This window comes from Myotis daubentonii, chromosome 14 (assembly GCF_963259705.1).
Source record: "Myotis daubentonii chromosome 14, mMyoDau2.1, whole genome shotgun sequence".
Classification (NCBI taxonomy): domain Eukaryota; kingdom Metazoa; phylum Chordata; class Mammalia; order Chiroptera; family Vespertilionidae; genus Myotis; species Myotis daubentonii.
This window is the reverse complement of record NC_081853.1, coordinates 16,356,316-16,376,862: the sequence shown is the minus strand read 5'-3', so window position 1 is coordinate 16,376,862 and position 20,547 is coordinate 16,356,316. Positions and strand designations below refer to the sequence as shown.

Here is a 20,547-nt window from a genome sequence, read left to right as displayed (position 1 = left end):
GTCGAGGTGGCAGAAGAGCACCCACACTCACCAAAGTGATAGGACACCTATGTGCCAATTGCCCGGAGAGTGTTTCTCACCAGGGCCCACTCATCGCAGGTTATCAGAAGATTCCCAGCTATTCATTATTATACCCAACTCATTCTCTCCACGGCAATTATCTGTGAGCAACATATCCTGCTGTCCTTGGAACCATCAAACTGACATATGATTAAATAACAGAGGGCCGCGAAGTTAAATTTAAAACCACTCTCTTACACTTCAACTCACACATCACATCAAGATCTGTCCGGCCATGGGAATATTCTAGCTGACCCACGGAGGGGTTACTCCGTTAATTCACGGTCCCCCTCTGAGAAAGGTGATGGTCACGTTCTCAAAACTTTCTAAAGATACTTTCCAGGAACTGAAGTAAAATTTTGCGTAAAACAATTCCCTGTGCGAAGTCCTGCCCTCGCATCACATGAAAATATCTTAAGAGTTGCTTATGTTCACTGTTGTGTCTTCACAATTACGTGTGGGATCTCACAAAAGAAGGAAAGAAAAAAAAACCCAGTGTATTTATTCAGCACACTGAGAATCACAAGCCTTTCAATTTCCATTGTTGAGAGTTACAGTAAAGCGTAAGTTATTGCACACTCAGATATACTCAGAAATACTAATAAGAATATGCTTATGTTAACAATGTTCCCAGTTAGGAAACAAACTGCAAGAGAAGGTCAGTGGGCAAACTGCAGGTAAAGCATGAGGCCCACTGCCGCTGGACTCAAATAGCAGCAATCGTGGTTCTTCAAGGGGAAATTTGTTTTCATTCCCTGATTTACTCTATAGTTCTAGAATTAATGCTTTTCTACAAAAATAATTCTGCACACCCCCTTTTATTTTTGCAGAAGCTATATTAGGAAAAACAACATGTTTCATCCCCAATAAATTAGTTGCACCCCAAGCAAAAGCAGTCATTTTCTCCCTTTGTATGCTATTCTATTTTTCACCCATAGAGTATTCACTGAGTTTGGCATAAATTAAGAAAGGGTGGCAAATATTAAAATCATCAGAATTCCTTACAAAGAAAATCTCCAAAGCCTTTATTAGATATGTTAACAACACAGTATTTTCTTTAGAGAAACATACACAGTACCCACTCGTTTTTAAACAGGCACCCAAAATGTAGGCTTCACAAAAATGCAACCTCACTCAGTGTGAAAATTCCACACACCTTCACCCAACGCTGAAGCAAGCCCCAGCCACCAGTTGGATAGGTTTCCCTACAACGTGAGCTGGTATTGTGGCTAATGAAGTGATAGAATTCACATTTCATAAGAAAAGCCATATAAAGGAAATAAGATATTATTTTTCTAGAAAGTGATTTATAATAATACTGAGAAACTATTTTTTTTTAAATTCCTTCCCCTTCTCAACATTTACAGAAAAGGCTAACATATCTTGAGAGATTTACTATTTGCTGATATTCATCCACATGGTAGTACCAACAAATAGCCAGGAGTACGGGAGGAAGCGGGGTGGGAGAGGGTTGGAAAACCACAGAATGGTTAATTCCACCAACGTGGTATCTCTTAGTCTAGAGCCAGGCCTTTATTAAGCCAACCTGCCACTATCTCTTCATCGAGATGCTGCTGTTCTCGCTGTTGTCATTGTTTTAACAGATTTGCAAATTGAGAATGGCCTTTCTCATCTCTGATGAACTTCAGAAACATACTGCATCACAGAGCATTTCAGCTACAATCGTGATCCTTCATCTTCCGCGCTGTCCTAGAGCAGCGGTCGCCAACTTGTGGTCCGTGGACCACTGGTGGTCCGTGAGGTCTGGAAGGTTGGCGACCGCTGTCGTAGAGGTGTGGATAGAGCATCGGAGCAGCAAGTCCAGCGAAGACTAAACAGCCGAAAAAATACAGGGCACAGAGCCCTAGTTCTACAAACTGGAGCTGCCTCAGCAAAATGTCAGCCATGGCAAGTCCCACCAAGACCAGGTCAGAAAGGTGCAAGAACCAAGCCCTGGCTACTCCTCAAAGGTTCAAAACCATGTCTAAATATAGAACCCACTTTATGTTTGCAGGAGCTGTAAATCAGGGAAAACAACTTTTTTCCACCCCCAATAAAATATTTGCACCCAAAGCAAAATCAACTGATTTCTGGCTTTCTACCAGTTCTGCTTGGGCATAAAATTTTCTGACACTTCACCAGAAATGTCAGCGTTAGTATAAGGCAGCTTTAAAGAGGGAAATGATTGTCTGACCTGTGGATAACCCCTCAATCCCAACAGGAAAAAGGAGTTTTCAAAAACACCTGAAACCCCGTTTTTCCAGTTATTAGTATAAATGGGAAAAACTATTTTTCTTAGTGGCCAAATCCTTCCTTATAGGAAGTGTTGGTCTTTGAATTCAGTGAGGGGAGAGGCCATGTCTTTTTACTGCCATATTCCCAAAGCCCAGCACAGGCCCCGACATGGAGAAGGATTTCAGTGCGTAGTCAGGAAAGGAGGGGAAGGGAGGGAGGGAGCCAGAGGAAAGGAAGGAAGGAGGGAGCACAGGAGAGAGGGAGAGAAGTAAGGAGGAAGCAGGAAGGGGGAGAGGAAGGAAGGAAAGAAGGAAGAGAGAGTGGGAGAAAGGGGTAACTTCAGCAGGATTTTCCCTCTCCTTTTACTTGGGATTTGTTTTTCTTGAATTTTCAAGCATCCAGCTCGATAGAAAAACCAATCATTTCTTTTCTTAAGGCTTCCCGTCTGCAGCAAGAGAAGATATCCAGGGGAGTGAGCTCGGCCTCCAGAAAGAACCCACCAACAAAGCTCAGTGGGGACCCAATAAAGGTGGCAGGAGTGAGAGGAGCTCATGCAGGACCCTTCTTCAACAGTTTTTTCCAACAACATTCAGGACTATGACTGGCCACTCCAGTGGGTGGCACACATGCATCAAGCTAGAGACCCATCGAAATTCAAGGAGGCAGTGTCTACTAGGGAGAAGGTACATTGATTAAACACCTCAATTTGAGAGAGGGTATGACAGCAGGAAAAGGGGTCAGAGAGCAAGCTGAGAGTACCAAGGAAGGGAGAGATTGTTTCTGCGGGGTGGTGGGTGGCGGGAGGGGGGAGATGGTTCAGAGAAGGCTTGGTGTTGGAGTGACACCTGAACTGGCCCTGGAGGGGCTGGATCTGGGTACAAGAGGCCAGCTCTGGCCCTTGCCAATTTTGCTCAGTGGTTCGAGCATCAGCCCAGAGACTGAAAGGTTGGGGGTTCAATACCAGTCAAGGGCATGTACCTCTACCTCGGTTGCAGGCTCATCCCTACCCCAGTCAGGGCATTTTGGGGGCATGTGTGGGAGGCAACCTAATCGATGTGTCTCTTTCACATCGGTATTTCTCTCTCTGTCTCTTCTTCCTCCCTTCCACTCTCTCTAAAAAAAAAAAACCACAGGGAAAAAAATATCCTCAGGGGAGAATTACAGCAGCAACAAAAAGAGACCAGCTCAGGCTGGGAGGTGGGTTGGGGACAGGCATGAATCTCAGGGTATTTCCACAAAGTGCCTCATGGGATATAGTCTATGAACACATACTTGGGAAATGCAGACTTGAGCACACGGCACAGGCCTTGTCAGAGACTTTACGATGCAACTAGGGCTGAAGCGACAAAATATTCAATCCCCTAAATCAGGAAGGATGGCTTTAGCGGGGATCCCCAACACCTTCACTTGCATGCTGTACTAACTTGAGCAAAATATTTAGCTTTTATGAATTCATTTCCTCTTCTCTAATATGGAAGAAATGACATTCCTACTTCATGTGGTTGTCATGAGAAGCAAATGCTACATAAGAAGTGATGAGTTCCGTGCTGGCCCTTAGCTCATGCTCATTGTAATGACTGCTGCTGCCACTGCTGCTCTTTCTATCAGCAGCCGCATCAGTGTGCATCGTGAACACAAAACAGGATGCAACATGCAGCATTTCTTCACCAGCTCCATCAACTTTCCAGCAGCTAGTTTTTGGAAATGCCAGGCCAGCAGGTAGGGCTCAGCCTAGCACACAGTAGGTGCTCACTCCAAACTCGTGTAGGGAATGGGGCCAAAAAAAGACCCTAGGAAGAGCAAATCCCTGGGCAAGATGGTTTTCATTACTTCCTTGGGCAGCAGGCCTCTGAGGTCCGGGAGGAGTGACTTCATCTTTTGCTGGAAGAATGAGGGATTGAGAGCGCAGGGCTCAGCTTTGGGGAAGCATCACAAAGAGTTTATTTTGGTAGAAGTGTTTGAAGTGACTCTGTAACAATGAGCTCATGCCTGCTGCCAGGTGCCAGCCGTCAGCCGGAGCCTGCTCGCCGGGGGGATGCGCCAGGCCCATCAGACACGTGCACTGAGGATCCCTTAAGACTGGCTCCAGGGACAGCCCCTTCCTCTCCGAGAGGGGATACTGAGGCACAAACAGGACGCAGCTGGCCCAGCACCCAGAGCACACAGCGGGCTGAGAGAGCCCTGGAGAGGCCCGACCCTTCTGGTTTTACTTGCTTGATTCTCTGACAGGATTTTGAATGGATTCCCAAAGGATACTTTTTCATCTTCTTCTTTTCTTTTCTTTTTCTTTTTTTTTGTCAAGTGCTGCATACATTTATCTAGATAACTTCATTGTCATAAGCCGCACACTAGTCTCACAAGGAGTTCCTAGAAATGAGCACATGTCACACACACCCTCCCCCGAGCACAGGCAGGAGCCCTTCAGCCTCTCGGGTTTCCCCCTCGCTGTGTGGAAGGGGTGGCTGGACCGCGGTGCAGTTTCCGCAGTGAGAACCTACGCAGGGTGAGAATATGACATTTGCATTTTACCACGCCCGATACTTAATAGCTGTCCACCCGAATCGAAGCGTGAGCGTCTACATAGAATTTGAAAAGGAAATGAGGCCATTTACAAAAGTGGTTGGAGGGGAGACTTTCCCATGCAGCCCACTGCACACAGAAGAGATCCAGGAGGTAGTGAAGTTTTCAAACTTCAGATTGGGCGAGGGGGAGGTACCAGGCAGGCTACAAACTTCCACGGTAAAAGAGATCAGACTTTAGTTTTTAAATATGTGATGAATGTATACACACATACATACACACACACACATACACACAAACATCTCTGTATGTATGCACACACAAATATATGGATGGATCTCAGTTGTGAGCCATGTAGAGAAAGCACATGGGGTAGCGATGCTGTATTCACCCTTTGTTACACTTTGTTTTATTTTAACTGGTAAACCTGGAAGTGGTTGGAAGGAAAGCAGAGCTAACCCTGGAAACTTGTCAAAGCTCAAAAATGCTTCCAAGACTCCACAGACTTTTTGGTTTCCAGGAGAGTGGGGCTGGCCAGGTTCTCCCTCCACTAAAAATAAAACTAGAGGCTGTTTACAAGGGTTGTACCTTTTCTCCAGCAAGTGCATTTGGGTCAGGAGGTTAAATGATAACGTAATTATCTGAATCTTGATTCTCCCACTACATAGTCACCCAATGGGGACTGGCTGAACCCTTCACCAAACCCACTCGGCACACCTGGCCCCTGGTCCGGAGAATCCCCGTAACCTACAAATCACTCGGGCTCTAACCCTGCATCCTGTCTTCTGAGAGTCAGAGTCCATTCCCCATGAAATAGGAAAGAGCTAAACACCGTGAAGCACAGTTGCTGGAGGAAAAAAGGAAAGCAACCACAGCAGAACGCCTATGGACACATCTCCAGGCCCAGGCAGGGAGCCTAATCTGTTACAGCGAAAGGGGTCCCTGGTCTCCAGGGCCTCAATATCAACAGGTGCAGACTAGGGTAGCGAAGGGAAGGCAAAGGAGAAAGAAAACAAAAAAGACAGGCAAGGAGGAGAGCGTAGAGCTTCGCTACAGGAGCGGATCCAAACTTGGAGGCAAGGTTTGGATAGCACGTGGCCGAGCACCTCCTTCCCCACCACAGTGTGATGTCTGTTTCTGCACAGAGAGGCACAGAAAGGGACCCACCAGTCATCGGGTTTCTGGTGAGAGCCGCTCTGCAGGGCTGTGCTTTTAGTCTCTGTTTAGATCTCTGTGTGGGGGACTATGGAGACCCGGGTTCCTTCAGTGTGACTTTGTTCAAGGCAGTTTCTGGGGCCCACCCCATGTGGCATGTGGGAATAGCAGAGGAGGGGGTTCATTTGCAAGGATTGCAGGGCACAGGGCACAGGGGTTGGAAGCAGGCAACAGGACAAGGCTGGTACGTGGGCAGGAGGCCTCGTTCTGAAATCGTTTGCTGCTGGTGTAAATGCATGGGTCTGGTGGCTTTGGTGATGAGCAGTGGACAGGATATAAAGAGGTGCATTTAGGGAAGAATGGAGAAGAAAATAATATAGCTTGCCTTTCAAAAGAGCAACTGTATCGGTTATCAACTTAATGTGACTCCTTTTTTTAAAGTAAAGTCTAGGTAGCACAAATCATACTATGAGCATCTTTTAGTAAACTCATCGATTCAATGATAAAGAAATCACTAGATAATTCTACATAGTATCAAGAAGAGAAGTCTTGCCTCATTTAAAGGTGAACCAATTATTGACCTGGGCCCTCTTTCTTAGAGGAACCAAACCTGGGATGTGTGTTCAAACAAAATGTCCATTTTGCATCTTAATATTCGGGTACACACAGTCCACACTGAATCTCGTTTTACATTTGGGCCCATATGCTATTCCGTAGGTAATTAAAGTACGTCTTATAGCTAATAAAAAGAAAGCTAAAAATTTAAAAACCAAAACAATGACAGGAAATAACATGTGTGTACAATATGTTACGAACATACTGATAATTTTCAAAAGTGACTTTAAAAAAAGTATTATAAATCTTTCAAAACACAGTGATTTATTAAGCGAAAAGTCTCAATGGTTTGCACTATTAAATCTGGCTTTTAAGTTGCTGTGTCACGGGCACATCTTTTGTTCTATTCTCCGAGGTTAAATTTAGCATCCTGCGTTTGTTTTTTTCCACTGCTCCATGTTTTATCACCATGCAGTCAATTTTGCACTAGGGAGTTTTCCTGAGGATTCCTCTTATTGATTTTATAATCTAGGAACAGAATGTATCAAATAATCCAACAGTGATTTATTTCCATCTTCTTCTTCGCCTTTTCCCACTTACATAGCCTTCTCGTAAAATAAACCTTCCCTAGGCATGGGATGAAAAAAAAATGTGGTGGCCTGAGCAAAACCATTTCAGAAATGTGTTTGTTAAACAAGTGCAAGCAGTAAATTGAGCTTAGGAGGGAAAGGCGGTTAGAAGAAAAACTGAAAGTACTAACCTGAAAGTCAAGCTGATTGGAGCAAGGGTGAAAGCAGCAATTTGGAGGATAAGCAGAAAGAAAAAGGGATAGCAAAAGAGAATAAAAGGAAGGAAATGCATTAGTTTTAAACATACAGCCAACAGATGTTATATTAGCAGGTTTTATAACCAAGTGAAGGACAATAAAGCAACTTTTATCAAGATATTAACCGCCCCCCCCCCCAAAAAAAAGCTGTGGGCACACACCATAAGCTGTTATACTAAATATTATACCTAGGACACAGGTACCTGCTCACACACCCACAGTCACCACAGGCTCTGAGGTGAGCCAGAGGTGTGCTCTGGCAACCAGTGGCAGAGCTTGCTCTTTTCTGGAGGAATATTTTAAAAAGTTCCTATCTGTGTGCATATACAATTCTCATTATTTAATAAAATGAAATGGAAATTACTGAGGTATTAGAGTGGGCGGTAAGCACTGATGTCAGAAAGATTTTATTTGAACCAGTAAGTCGGATGGTTATATCCTATGAGATATTTTTCCTTCCTCCCTAAAAATAAAAAAGGAGCGGAGCAATTTGGCTTTCTGTTCAAAGGTTTCCATTTGAGATGCTCACAGAGCACTGCACCTCACAATGATCAAAGACGCCACAAGGAAGGCTTCTGGTGCGGGGCCCATCAGCCTCCCATGAAAGGGCAGAGTCCCTTCCAAAGCTGAAAGTACTTTTGTTCAGTTGTGAAAACGAGAATCGTACTTCATCACTGACAATATATATCCACACTTGATCGCTTATTTGTACAAAAATATTTAACGTGCCCTTCTAATCAGTCAGAACAATAAAATCTCTAATGTCAAGCAAACTTTAAAAGGAAAAAAGTAGCATGATCCCCTTCAGACTACCTCAGGAGCACACAGTGGGTGTTCATTTTGTTAACCTGTAAAATACCATCAGCAAAAAGCAAAGTGGATTTACCACTTCACTGGATTTCTCTATTCAGTGGGACCCCACCATTCTCTACTACTAAGAAGTAGCTTTAAGCATTTGCACAGGAAGAAAAAAACAAAACAAATCCTCAGGAGAAAGCTTAAACAAGAACATCTCCCATGAAAACAGCATTGACTGTCATGATAAACATGAAGGAGAAAAATTCAAGATTAAGCACATGGTGAAAGCATCGATCTGGTAATTCCTGTAACTGAAATCCCCCTGCAGAGTGTTCTGTAATTATGAACGTACAACTGATCAAAAATAAGAGATGGGTCAGGCCATGGTCAGTGTGGGGACGTTGGGGATGCTGGCCCCAGCTGATGTTTCAAATTCTTCTGGATCAGAGGTGTATCAGGCTGAGATTCATGGTCAATCTGTAGGAAATGCTAAACTGAAATAGCAAGCCAACATTTAAGATTTAGTTGATTTTTCTATGGGTTCCTACTTTTCATCAAATTCTCAAAGGATCCATGCTATCCATGACCTTCCCCCAAAGGCTGTTAGGGATGGTGTAAAACCACCTGCCGCTTATTTGAAAGAAAGTTCTGCAAATATAATGACAAACATAAATGGAAATTACTTAGGAAGAGGAGTTTATACCAAAACCAATAGAACTGGTATCGTTTCTTCCATGTACCAGGAGATTTCTAAACACACTATCATAGTTAAAAATAAACAAATAAAGATTAAGTTTACATTTTGTGAAAAGAGTTCTGAAAGGAATCAAAGAAAGTATGTCAGCACATTATTAAACAAATTCAGGAGGAAAAAAAAATCATAGCTTCTCAACCCTAGATAAGGCACTTGTGGGCACCTAAAATGATGCCTCAATGTCCAAACATCAGGTGGCATTGGTCCCGACCCAGATAATGGAGTGCCGCCTCGGCTTCTGTTCTGATGCTCTGTCTTAGGAGTGGAACCGAGGGAGCCAGCCTCTTCTCCACAGTAGGGAGGGATGTGACTGATGGCTTGACTGGGGCAATCCCTGTCCTTGAGACAAATACCAGCAAAGCCCCTAACATATTTAAGATAATTACATGAAAAGGCACCTGCCTGATTCCTTCCCATGAGTCAGCTGCTTGTTTGGCAGACTCTGTTCACCTCTCTCCTTCCCCAAGGCACCAAACGATTAATTACGAAACTAAAACTGCAAGACCCTGATGGGCACCAATACAGAAAGGCTATCTATTTCACTGTCTCTAATGTTCAATTAGCGACTCCATTGTATAGCCTACAAGATACCTAGCACTGGTGATTGAATAAGGACCTCAATTCTCAGGGACTTGCTCAAGGCCTCCCACCACCCTGTGCCAAACTTCCCCAGAGCAGCCTGTGGTCCCAGGCAGCAGCTCCCTGCTAGAACCATCCGGATCACGAGCCCGGCTTATGGCAGAACTGCACACGGGGACCACACTGGAGCAATATGCCCTTTGAAAGGCAAAATCTTTAGTGGCTGGTGGAAAACATCACTCACGTGGAATTTAAGAGGTAGAGGCATCCATGTAAGTGCCGGGCATGTGTTATTTGGAACATATACATTATAGAGAAAATAAAAAGTGGGAAGATTACCGAAACAGAAAGCAAGCAGGAATTGCCCTTGGAGCGAGAAGCAGGCCAGTGTCGGAGCCGTTGAGTTATTCCTAACCCCATGCCTCTTGCTGCACACGACTGAAGTTCTGGGATATCTTAGAAACTAGCTGCCTTGAAAAGGAGGCCTTTTCACTCTGGTAGGTCACATTACAGACCAGAGACCACAAATTTATTTCAAGTTCAATTTCTTGGTTTTCAAAATCACAAACTTAATTGCAAACACTCCTCCGTGACTCCAAAATGGAGATATATGTCACATTGCTAAGAAATCTTTAGTTCCCAACATTATGAGGTATGAATTTGGCAGCCTAAGCCAGCAAATGGAGATACTGCCCAACGTGAACAGGGCTGCCTGACGAGACGAGGAAGATGCGTGGCTGGAATTTACACGTAGCCCTTACAGCAGCAGATAAGGCTCGAGAGAGACAGGCCAAGGCTGTGCTCTCCTTTTCCCAAGATGTTTCCCCTCTTGATCTCCACCCCCAAACTCCTCAGGGGCCTGGGCTGAGGCTGGGGCTCAGACATTTCCCAGACTGTGCTCTGCTGCTGGACCCAAGACACAGGCAGGCAGAGAGCTGGGACGGAGTCAAGTCCCAGCACACGTTTTATGAATTACAGTGCCTGGGAGGCATCAGCTTTAAGGAGAGGCAAAGGCAGAGATAAAGAAAATGTGCAGAAAGTACATAAAGATAAATGCCTGTAAAATCACTGTTGTCTTAATGCATTCCATATTGAGGAAATAAAAATGTGAAGACTCTTGATGATTTAATGGCCAGAGCGTCCAGCTAAGACCTGTTTGTCCACCACACAATGATGCTTTTTTTATGCAAATATTTATAGTAGCTGATCCTGATTTTCAATTACAGTTCTGGAGAGCTGGTTTGGGGCAGAAAAATGCTTTCTAAATGTGGGGCACATCAGTTTCCCTCATGAAAGCTAATAAAGATGAGGCAGACCTCCCGTGTCCCAGCTGCGGTGCCTCTCTGCTGGCTGAGTGACTATTTGGTGCTACTCACAGTCAGTCACTCATGTGTCAGACCTGGGTTCAAATTTAGCCTTTAATTCTTATAAACTCTTCCATCTTGAGGAAATTAATTAATTTGCATAAAGTCATAGTTTTGTCATCTAGAAAATGGGGATGCATTGTGGGTAAGATGTAGTGGTATGCAGTATTGCAGGTCAAATGCTTAGAAAAGCGTCTTATACACGATTAGCATAACCTATTATTGAGATTCCAATTACTATTATTAATTAATATCATCAATATAACTATCTAAGGCATCTTCCCAATGGAGCTCTGCTTCCCAGAGCAGTGGACGAGGGGTCCGGAGACCTACATTACAATGATGTCCCTCTGACCACCGGGCCAATCCTGAGTCTGTTCAACCTGCCAGGGCCTTGGGTTGGTCCTAAAATGTAGTTCCAAAATAGCCATGTAGACTTATCTCAAATTAACAGTGTTCTTAAGAACCAGTAAACTGGCAGAACATTTCCACATTTTAAAATCAAAATAAAGTCCTTTAAAAAAAATTTTAATTTGTACACTTAATTCAGGAAAATAGTTTTGGTTTAATGGCTACAATTGGTCTCATTCAATCAAAATCAGATTATTACCAGACTAATGCTAAGATTTTTAAATGGTTATTAGCTGATTTGGAGTTTGGATATATTTAATACTATATTTGAAAATTTCAAAATTTTATTGAGAACTAATCTGTCCATTTAATACCAACCCAGGTGATATTGAGAATTTATTGAACATTCAGCTTTTCATAATGATATAACCATCCTATTTTACACTGGGAATTGGTACCTACAAAGGATGACATTTCTGTGTGTTTGTTTATTTGTTTATGTATTTATTTATTTTTGTTTATCCTCATCCGAGAACATTTTTCCATTGATTTGTTTGGGGGGAGAGTAGAAGAGAGAGGGAAAGACAGAGAGAAACATCCATGTGAGAGAAACACATCAATTGGTTGCCTCCAGCACGAGCCCCAACCAGGGCCCGGGCCGGAGAAGAGCCTGCAACTAAGGTACATGCCCTTAACCAGAATTGAACCCGGGACCTTTTGGTTCGCAGGTTGGCGCTCTATCCACTGAGCCAAACTGTCTAGGGAGATATATTTTAATAGGTTATTAGAGATACACTTCTAACAAGATCCAAGGTCACACAGCTGGCATGAAGCTGAGGCAAAATCTGAACCCAGGTCTTTCTGTTGCTAAAGCCCGTGATCTTTCCACACCCCATAGACAGTTATTTTGCATATATCCTGAAGTCTGTTGGGCCCGCACGGGTGTCTTGGTCAGAGTTGGCAAACCCTCACGGCTTTATTCAAAATTGGCTGATCTCTTCCATATGCACTGAATCTAGGAAAGACAAATTCTTCCTTATTACTGAACCAATAAGGAATCCTGAAAGGTTATGGAGTTATGTAAAATTATTCAGAAATTCTTTCCTTATATGAAATACAGGAAAAAGCACTGATGGAAAGCTTATTTTTACAGTCCTTGCTATACATACATACAATATGGACATGATTTATCTAAAAATCTAAATACTCTGGAACCCTGATATAACCTTCTTTGTTTTTAGACAGAATTTGCTATCAAGTAGGCCTGCCTTAGACCCTCTTCAAACGTATTTATTTACCAAATGTCATAAGGTCCTCTTAAAAGATAAACCCCAAGATGAACTTAACGTTCTGTGCCAAAAAACACTGGAACTCCTTTCCTTTCTCCAATCTTGAATGAATTCCCAACTACCGTATAATCTTCCATATTCTTTGCTTGAGACAAACCTAAACCACAAATGTTTGTCTTTGATGGAGAAAAAAACAACAACTGAGGTTTCAGGTAGTCAACGTCTTAATTTCTTACACACTTTGCTGGCATCAATGCCAGACCACTATTTTCTTAAACACTTTAGAAGTACATAAGTCATCAAAAGATAAGCCAAATACCTTCTGAGTAGCCCAGAGAAACCCAATATCATCCTAAATAATGTTGGTGCTACACACAGGCCAAATTCATCAGACGTAACTTATTTCTGACTTGAAATATGAATGTGTATTCTAAAACCACGGTGCCCTGAGATGGTAACTAATCAATAGATTCTCTCTCGCTGTGGGCAATTCACAACATGACTGCAACATTTACCTCTCAAGTTCCGCGATCTTCTTGTCCTTGTCATTCTTTTCATTCTCCACCTCCTTGAGGATCTCCAGCAACCTGTCGACTTCAGCTTGGGCCTTGCCACACTCATCGCGATAGTAAGATGCCTCTTTATCAAGCTGCTTTATTCGGTCTGCAAACTCGGGGTTCATCCTGGAGTCATCTTCAATATTATGAGCCTTCAATATTATATTTTTAAAGAATGGAGTTAAGACAACAATTTAGAACAAGAGATAGTGAAGTCACCAATGGCCCAGAAATTAACTATGGAGAACAAAATAATAATCACCAAGAATTATGGGTATACTGTCAGTTGAAAGGCAAAACGGGAAAATCGCACACGTCAGCTATCTTAGAACAACGCTGATTTTAAATTATATTACAGTTTCAATGGAGAGGTTTTTTTATTGTTGATATTTTATTCCATTAAACATAGCTACTTTTTGCTTTTTTGCCCACCAAACATCTCAGGGGAGGTGGGGGTAGAGACTGCGATGCTACCTAGTCATTTGTCAAGCAGAACTAAAACTATTATCTCATATCCTAGAAAGTGATTCATACTAACAGTTTCCTTTCCAATACAGAGAAACCGAGATAAAACAATATTAAACCATCAAGGGCATATGCAAAGCCAGATAGCATAGAAGAGACTGGCTTCCTGATCACTGAGCACTTCATCCCATGAGAAGTAACAGCAGAAGATGCAGTCTGGATGGAAGACTTGGCCGTGAGGAAGGGCTTTCCAGCTAACAGCCATACCCATAAATTCTTGCTCTATTGATAGAACTCAACCTGAACCAGGAGGAGGAGGAGCTAGTTCATGAACAAGCACACAGACGAGAATCGCAAACACATGCATGGGTGGGTGGCAGCTTTACACACGAGAACAGACACGGCAACAACACAGCAACAACACTGCAGAATAATTTGCAGCCAAAGTATTTGTGGTTTTGTGTGTGTGAGACTGTGTTATGGCTTTTTTTTTTCCCAAAATAAACATTTGGCTGAAATATTCCCGGACAGATGGAAATAACACTGCACTGCGATGTTTTGCCTACCCCTTGTTTCCCATCATTCCTAATTGGCTTCTTCAAAGAGCAGGCAGGGAAAAAACAAGTTGTTTAACAACAGTGCACAGTCAACATAGAAAGTCATCTATGTATGTATCTCCAACATCCATGTGTGAAATAAAATGTTAACAATTTATTAGGACGAAGTTGTTCTGCTGTCTTGCTATGGAGAGCAAGTGCTCATTATGTTTTTATACACCTTTTTTTTTTTTTTTAGTTTCAGGGAAAAAACAAGGCAAGCAAGCTACAGCTACTGTGGGGTCAAATGAATCATGCATGGTTAGAAAAATTAATACTAATACTACTGTTAAAAGGTTGACAGTCTTTGCAATGATTTAGTAGAAAAAATTCAAAAATTAGTATACATAAAATAAATTTCTTATTTATGACAAAATAATCACTTTTAGAATAAGATTTTGCATGTAACATATTATTTAAGCATGAGGATAGAAAATGAATAATTTGCTTTGAAACTCCTTAAGTTTTCCTTATTCAAGAAAAAACTTGACTATACAAAAGATCTTGGAAAAATATAACAATTCAGCATACTATCATGGACTAGCTTACCCCCTTTTACCAACATTCCTTAGAAAACATTTATTTTTCATTTATTTAGTTTGTATACTAGGTTTCATTTTAATAGATTAGTAAATACTTCAATATAATTAAAACAATCTGAAAAGGAATACTAAGCAAATTAATCTTCAGGAGTTTGTTCATCTAATAATTTTATTTTAAATTACAGTAATGAATATTTTCATTTGTTAATCTCCCCTTTTAAAAGTAGAATAGATAAAATACTCCATATAACTACTTCTATTTGTGATATTAAGAATCAACTCATTCATCTTGTAACAAAAAATATTTATAATACAGTTTTTAAATTGCTAACAAAATTTCATGTTAATTCTCTTCTACTTCTATAGTATCTTGCCATTATTGTTCAGCAGCTAAAAACCTTTTCATGACATTTTTCTCAAACTACCCAAATAATAACTTAAATTTTTACAAAATAATTAATAAACTGAGTAATGAGCAGCTAGAAACACTCAAATAAATGAATAAATATGTTTTGATGGCTTACTTCTAACAAGTTAAAATTCCTTCCTTGACTCAGATTTAAACATACACAAAGAGCTAAAAGTCAGCCACTGTGGTTTATTTTGGTTGTTTTTATTCTTAAGATTATTATTATCACAATTTTTAATAAGTGGGTAAGGATTACTAGTTATAAGATCTAGATTCTAAATCTTGCCCTGTAACTTATGACTGTAGGTAAATAAATTAGCCTCTCTTAGGACAGTGAAAACTATAAAATGATAAACATGTGAAAGGCATTATCCATTTGTTTTCATTATGATGATTATTGTATGCTATGTATCCCATCAGTAGGGCTTGTTACACAGCTAAGTTAATAGGTTTATTTAATTTTCATTGACAAGCTATTACATATGCCTTAGAGAAGCTTTGCTGCTAGGTTCACAGAGGAAGCTGCTGGTAACAGGTTTATGAACACATTCCTAATTTTAGTTCCTTAGAGAGAAAATGATCCAAGGCTAGCTTTCAACATGGGTGTGAAATTAGATAGGCCAGTAATCTTTTCAACCCCAAAAGTGGGTATGGTTAGAGGACTCATGGGATGTTTAGAGGTATAGAAAACCAAGGGGAAAACATGCCTAAATCTAGACCAGTGTTGACCTCGTGTGGTACTAAAGTTAGATCATGTTATTAAAATGAAAACCTACGCCAAGTTTACAGCTGGCTGGGTGTCTGTGAGATAATACCTGTGGGTGCTGATGATTCTCCCTTTTAAAAGGAATAGATAACCTCAAAAATATCTTTGAGTTAAATACATCTATCCATCTCTATCAATATCTACTGATTTCTGGGCAAAATAATTTATGTCAAACCACCTTGAATATTGGTGCCAGAATTTTTGAAAGGGTTATTAAATAAAGGTGCAAACTGGTAGCATTTAATACTTCAAGTCCGTAGAAAGCTGTAAGAAAGAGTCCCATAGAGATGGGAGAGGAACAGCTGCTCCTGGGTCACCACCAGGGTCCATGCAAACACAAAAGGGAAGAGAGGGGTCCATATGACTGAAGCCTGGTGAGTCCCCAACCCAACCTGAGTGTTGGAGCCCAAAGTCTAAATGGGATTTACAGAAATACTTCAGATAATCAGCTATATTCAGCCCAAATCACAGCTTCTTAGAGGATGGGCTGGAATTGTTAACCAGGATAGCATGAGTGTGTTAGGCTGTGGCCTACAGACACGGGGGTGATACTATACTAAATAAATACAGGAGAACTTGAGCTTAGAAAGCCAATGCTTTCTTCAAAGGTGTAAGGCCAGAGCCTTCATCAAAAAGGGAGTGAAGAAAGCAGTTATTTGCATTTAGGTAATACTCTTACCTCTTCACATTGTGGCATGGGTTGTCTAATCTAGACTGGCAGCCCCTGGTGGGGATCTAAAGTAGATAACAGATTTGGGCCTAAAGCACTTTAGACACTGAAGGGGGGTGGGGGGGGATAATAGATAGATATATTTGAATAAAGCATTACCTGAACAATTCCTACCATGGCATTCTGACCCATTCAAGGTTTAGAATGAAAATGTACAGTATTTATTTCCCCCACTGAATCTGTTGGTTTGAAATTACCTCCCCCAAAAGGCCAGGAAGCAATTGCCCATTCCATTTTCCGGAGGTACAGCATTAGTCAGGAATCTAGCTCTTGAAAACGCAGATTGGTGTGGCTTTTCCTTTAATGATCTCAGGACTTATTTATCATAAATATAGCCAAGCACATTATCACTTTCAAAGCTACTCAGCAGCCATTAAAACCAAAGGATTGCCAATGAGCATTCTTTTCTAACAGTAGAGATTTCATTTTGCTGAAGACACAGCTCAGTTTAAGAGCAAATCCAGGTACGCAGTTCTGCCTCAGAATATTTCTGGTAACTTCTAGAGCAACTTCTCAAGGATTGTATAGGAACAGAGAAAATTCAGGAAAGAACACTTTGGAAATGTCCTTATGACATATTAGACCAGTAAGCTCAGAGGGTCCCTCGATTATGTTTCTTGAATTTCCACAAGGGAGGGAATTTCCCCATAAATGGGAATAACCAAGATACAGGCTGCAGTCTTACTGATGAGGGCAAGCCTTGGCATGTGGGCGCGAGCTGAATCTGAAAGCGTGAATCACGCACAGAAGAGACATCTAGCCATGACTTAAAACAGGTGGTACATAACAATACCCAGGGGTTCTTTTCATGAAAAAATTTAGAACTATTTCAGGGAATAAGGCAAAATTTCAGGTAAATGCTATATCTAAATCAAAGTTAAGAGCAAAATGTGGTTGAAGCCAAACCAGGAATTGATAGTATCAATACAACAAATTACAAGTTTACTGACACTCCTCATGTATTGTTTGACGATTGATTATTTTCAATAAAGTGGTAGTTCAACATTCCAAGTGCCTGGAAAGGGAAGCATTAACTTTGGTCCAGAAACCTGCTGTGAAACCAGGCAGGGAATATTCAATTATAATATTATATAACATTCTCTCTTTGAAATGAGCCCCAACAATTTTCATAAAAAATCCTTTCTCTCAAACAAATGATTAGTCCTGACCATAAAGTGCAAGCAGAACAGTAACTCGTGTGTCTTCCCTGCGGTTTATGGGTTGTAGCAATAATTTGCTAAATGTATGCGCTGTGAAAATACGATTCTCAACTGTGGGACCTACAGGGGTTTAGTGTCTGGTAACAGCACTTTAACACGCTGTTCATATCCTAAGAGTGGAGCAGGGCGCACAAATTACTTTAAACATCTTTGATTTCACTCTTCTAAAAGATATTATAATGTACACTTAACTCTGAGTTATGAACAAAATATTACTTTTTTAAATAAAGTTTTAAGAGTTATTATACAACTCTAGCATATTATCAATTTTAAATTTTAAGTCTAATGAATAAATAGCTGAGACTAAATAATACATTTGGAAACTAATAATAATGAGTCTTACACTATTTACTTCTATGGAAAAGTATTACTTCACAAATCCAGCTAAATACATCCAGAATGTTCACAATTTGCATGTTATAACTATTCCTAAAAGACATTTTTTGTTATAGATGGGGCAAATAGGATATTTATAAATAAACATAAACGCATGCTCAAAATAATGTTTCTGATGTCACATACACAAAATAAAAAGACTCAACTGTATGCTTAATACTTTTTACACCTTTCACACAAACAAACAAAAATAATTATTAAGGTAATACCTTCTAACAAAGAAATCACTTAAAAATAGCAATATAGAGAACTGAGGTAATTACCTAGATATTCTACAACAAAACATGTAACTTCAAATCTTAAGTGTCAATTCAAATATTACTTGAGTTCTTCAGATACTGAAAGCCTGGATCAAGTGTGAGGGGTGTGTGTGTGTGTGTGTGTGTGTGTGTGTGTGTGTGTGTGTGTACATGCTATGAGTACATCCTGAATTATCCATCTTGAATTATCTCTGAAGTAGTTGTGATTTGCCAGTCTATGAGTGAACAAACTAAATTTCAAGAATAGACTAAAAATCATAAAAAGAAAGTACTGTACCTAGACAAAGACTGTGAAGGTATATATAATTCAGCCCAGCATGTTCCTGGGATTACACAGTCCTATAATGACAAATAAATCAGAAAGACTTCACTGAACATTAACAAGATTCCCCCCCAACCACCCCCTAGACAGGCAAAATGCTTGATCTTTTTCTTTTAAAGCCTTCTGTAAAATGTGAGCCCTGCAAAAGATGCATTTAAAGAAGAGAGAGCATTTCAATGGCTAGTGATCGGGCAGGGGACTCACATGCATGTGGGAACATCAGAGGCGTCTCAGGTGAGCCCTGGCCAGTAGCAAGGTTGCTCCAGTGCCTCCAGATCAGTCACTTGCCTGGTAGCAGTGAGGGTATTATACAAAGCATTAAACTTAGGACTGAAGTGTCTAAAGATTTGTTAAAAGTTTACAAGAGAACTCGGGATACCATCACTTGGCACAACAGCCTCTAGGACTACTGTAAAGAAGGTATTCCAGACTGGTAAACACACACACACACACACACACACACACACACACACACACACAAACACACATATTATCTGTCTAGAATTAAGAACTAAGGGAAGAAAATAACTCAACTGAAGATAACCTACAGTGTTCATAATAACAAGACAAAACTACTTTGGGAGTAGAGACTGGTAGTTAAGCTACAGAAAGGTTATTATTATAAGAAATAATAAAGATACAAAGGCAAAGTTTTAGATTCCTAAGAAATGACATTAGAGTATTACTTAGTACAAAGGTTTTTAAAAGTAGGTTTATTACTACCCTAAGAAAACATTACCCCCAGGAGGACTTCAAAAAGCTTATTTACTCTGATTTAGTTTAGACTGATGGACATAGGACTGACTGTAAAATTATCTTATTTAACAAAAACAACTAAGTTATAATTCACCAAATTTGTAGGCGGCCATATTAAAAAGAAACACACAAGAATAAAATTAATTCCATAGGTACCAATAGCTGGTTAGAAAATAAAAGGAGAACTGTAGCATTCACAGCAGTAACCTAAAAATTATATATATGGAATTGCTTAAGACTATACCTTAAAAGCAATACCACAGGCCTATAATAGAAAAATATCAAAACTTTACTATAAAAGATCACTGAAATAAATAAAAGTTGTACTGAGTTCATGAATGGGGAGAGATAATATCGGAAAGATAACAAACATTCTAAAATTACTTTATAGGTTGATTAGTATTCAAATTAAAATCACCAACACGTATGCTTTTTAACTGAAAGGTGATCCTAAAGTTTACTTGGAACAATAGAAAATTAAAAGCTAAGAGCATTAAAACAAAACAAGACAAAATGAAAAGCAGAAAGCAATAGGGTGTAATTTTTTTCACTAGATGTTTAAACATATTATAATGACACAATAACTAAAATTCTGACCCAACAAGCAATGGACAGTGATAAAATGAATAGGAGTTCAGAATATAAGATATTTGTCCATATGAAAACTAATTATACAATAAAATAGTGTCAAGGTCAGAAGATAAAGAAAGATTTTTTTGTTTAAGGGCACTGAGATAATTAGTTGATCCATTGAGAAAAATAAAAAATTGAAACCTCATAACTCACTATGCATCAAAATAAAATAAAGGTAAGTAAAGGGGTTAAATTGATGTAAAAAGTAACATTAAAATTTTTTAAATATAACTGAGAATCTATTCTTAAAATCATCAATGACTTCTAAGTATAAAGGCAATGAGGAAATCTAAAAGGGAAACACAGGTCAAAAACCTAAAAATAGTTCTCTATGAAAAAAAATTAGGTTAAATAAAATTTTGCCACAAATTTAACAAAGGTTCTATTTAAAGCATAAGTAACTCATACA

At 40.2% G+C, this 20,547-nt stretch overlaps 1 protein-coding gene across 4 annotated transcripts in view; it reads right to left on the bottom strand.

Moving 5' to 3' along the window:
• ERC2 (ELKS/RAB6-interacting/CAST family member 2) overlaps positions 1–20,547 on the bottom strand; it is a 906,943-nt gene that overhangs the window by 459,608 nt on the left and 426,788 nt on the right. For all 4 annotated transcript variants that reach the window (XM_059663256.1, XM_059663255.1, XM_059663257.1 and 1 more), the window contains one exon: positions 13,002–13,195. In XM_059663256.1, coding sequence (XP_059519239.1) covers positions 13,002–13,195 — 194 coding nt within the window. The remainder of the gene's footprint in view (positions 1–13,001; positions 13,196–20,547) is intronic.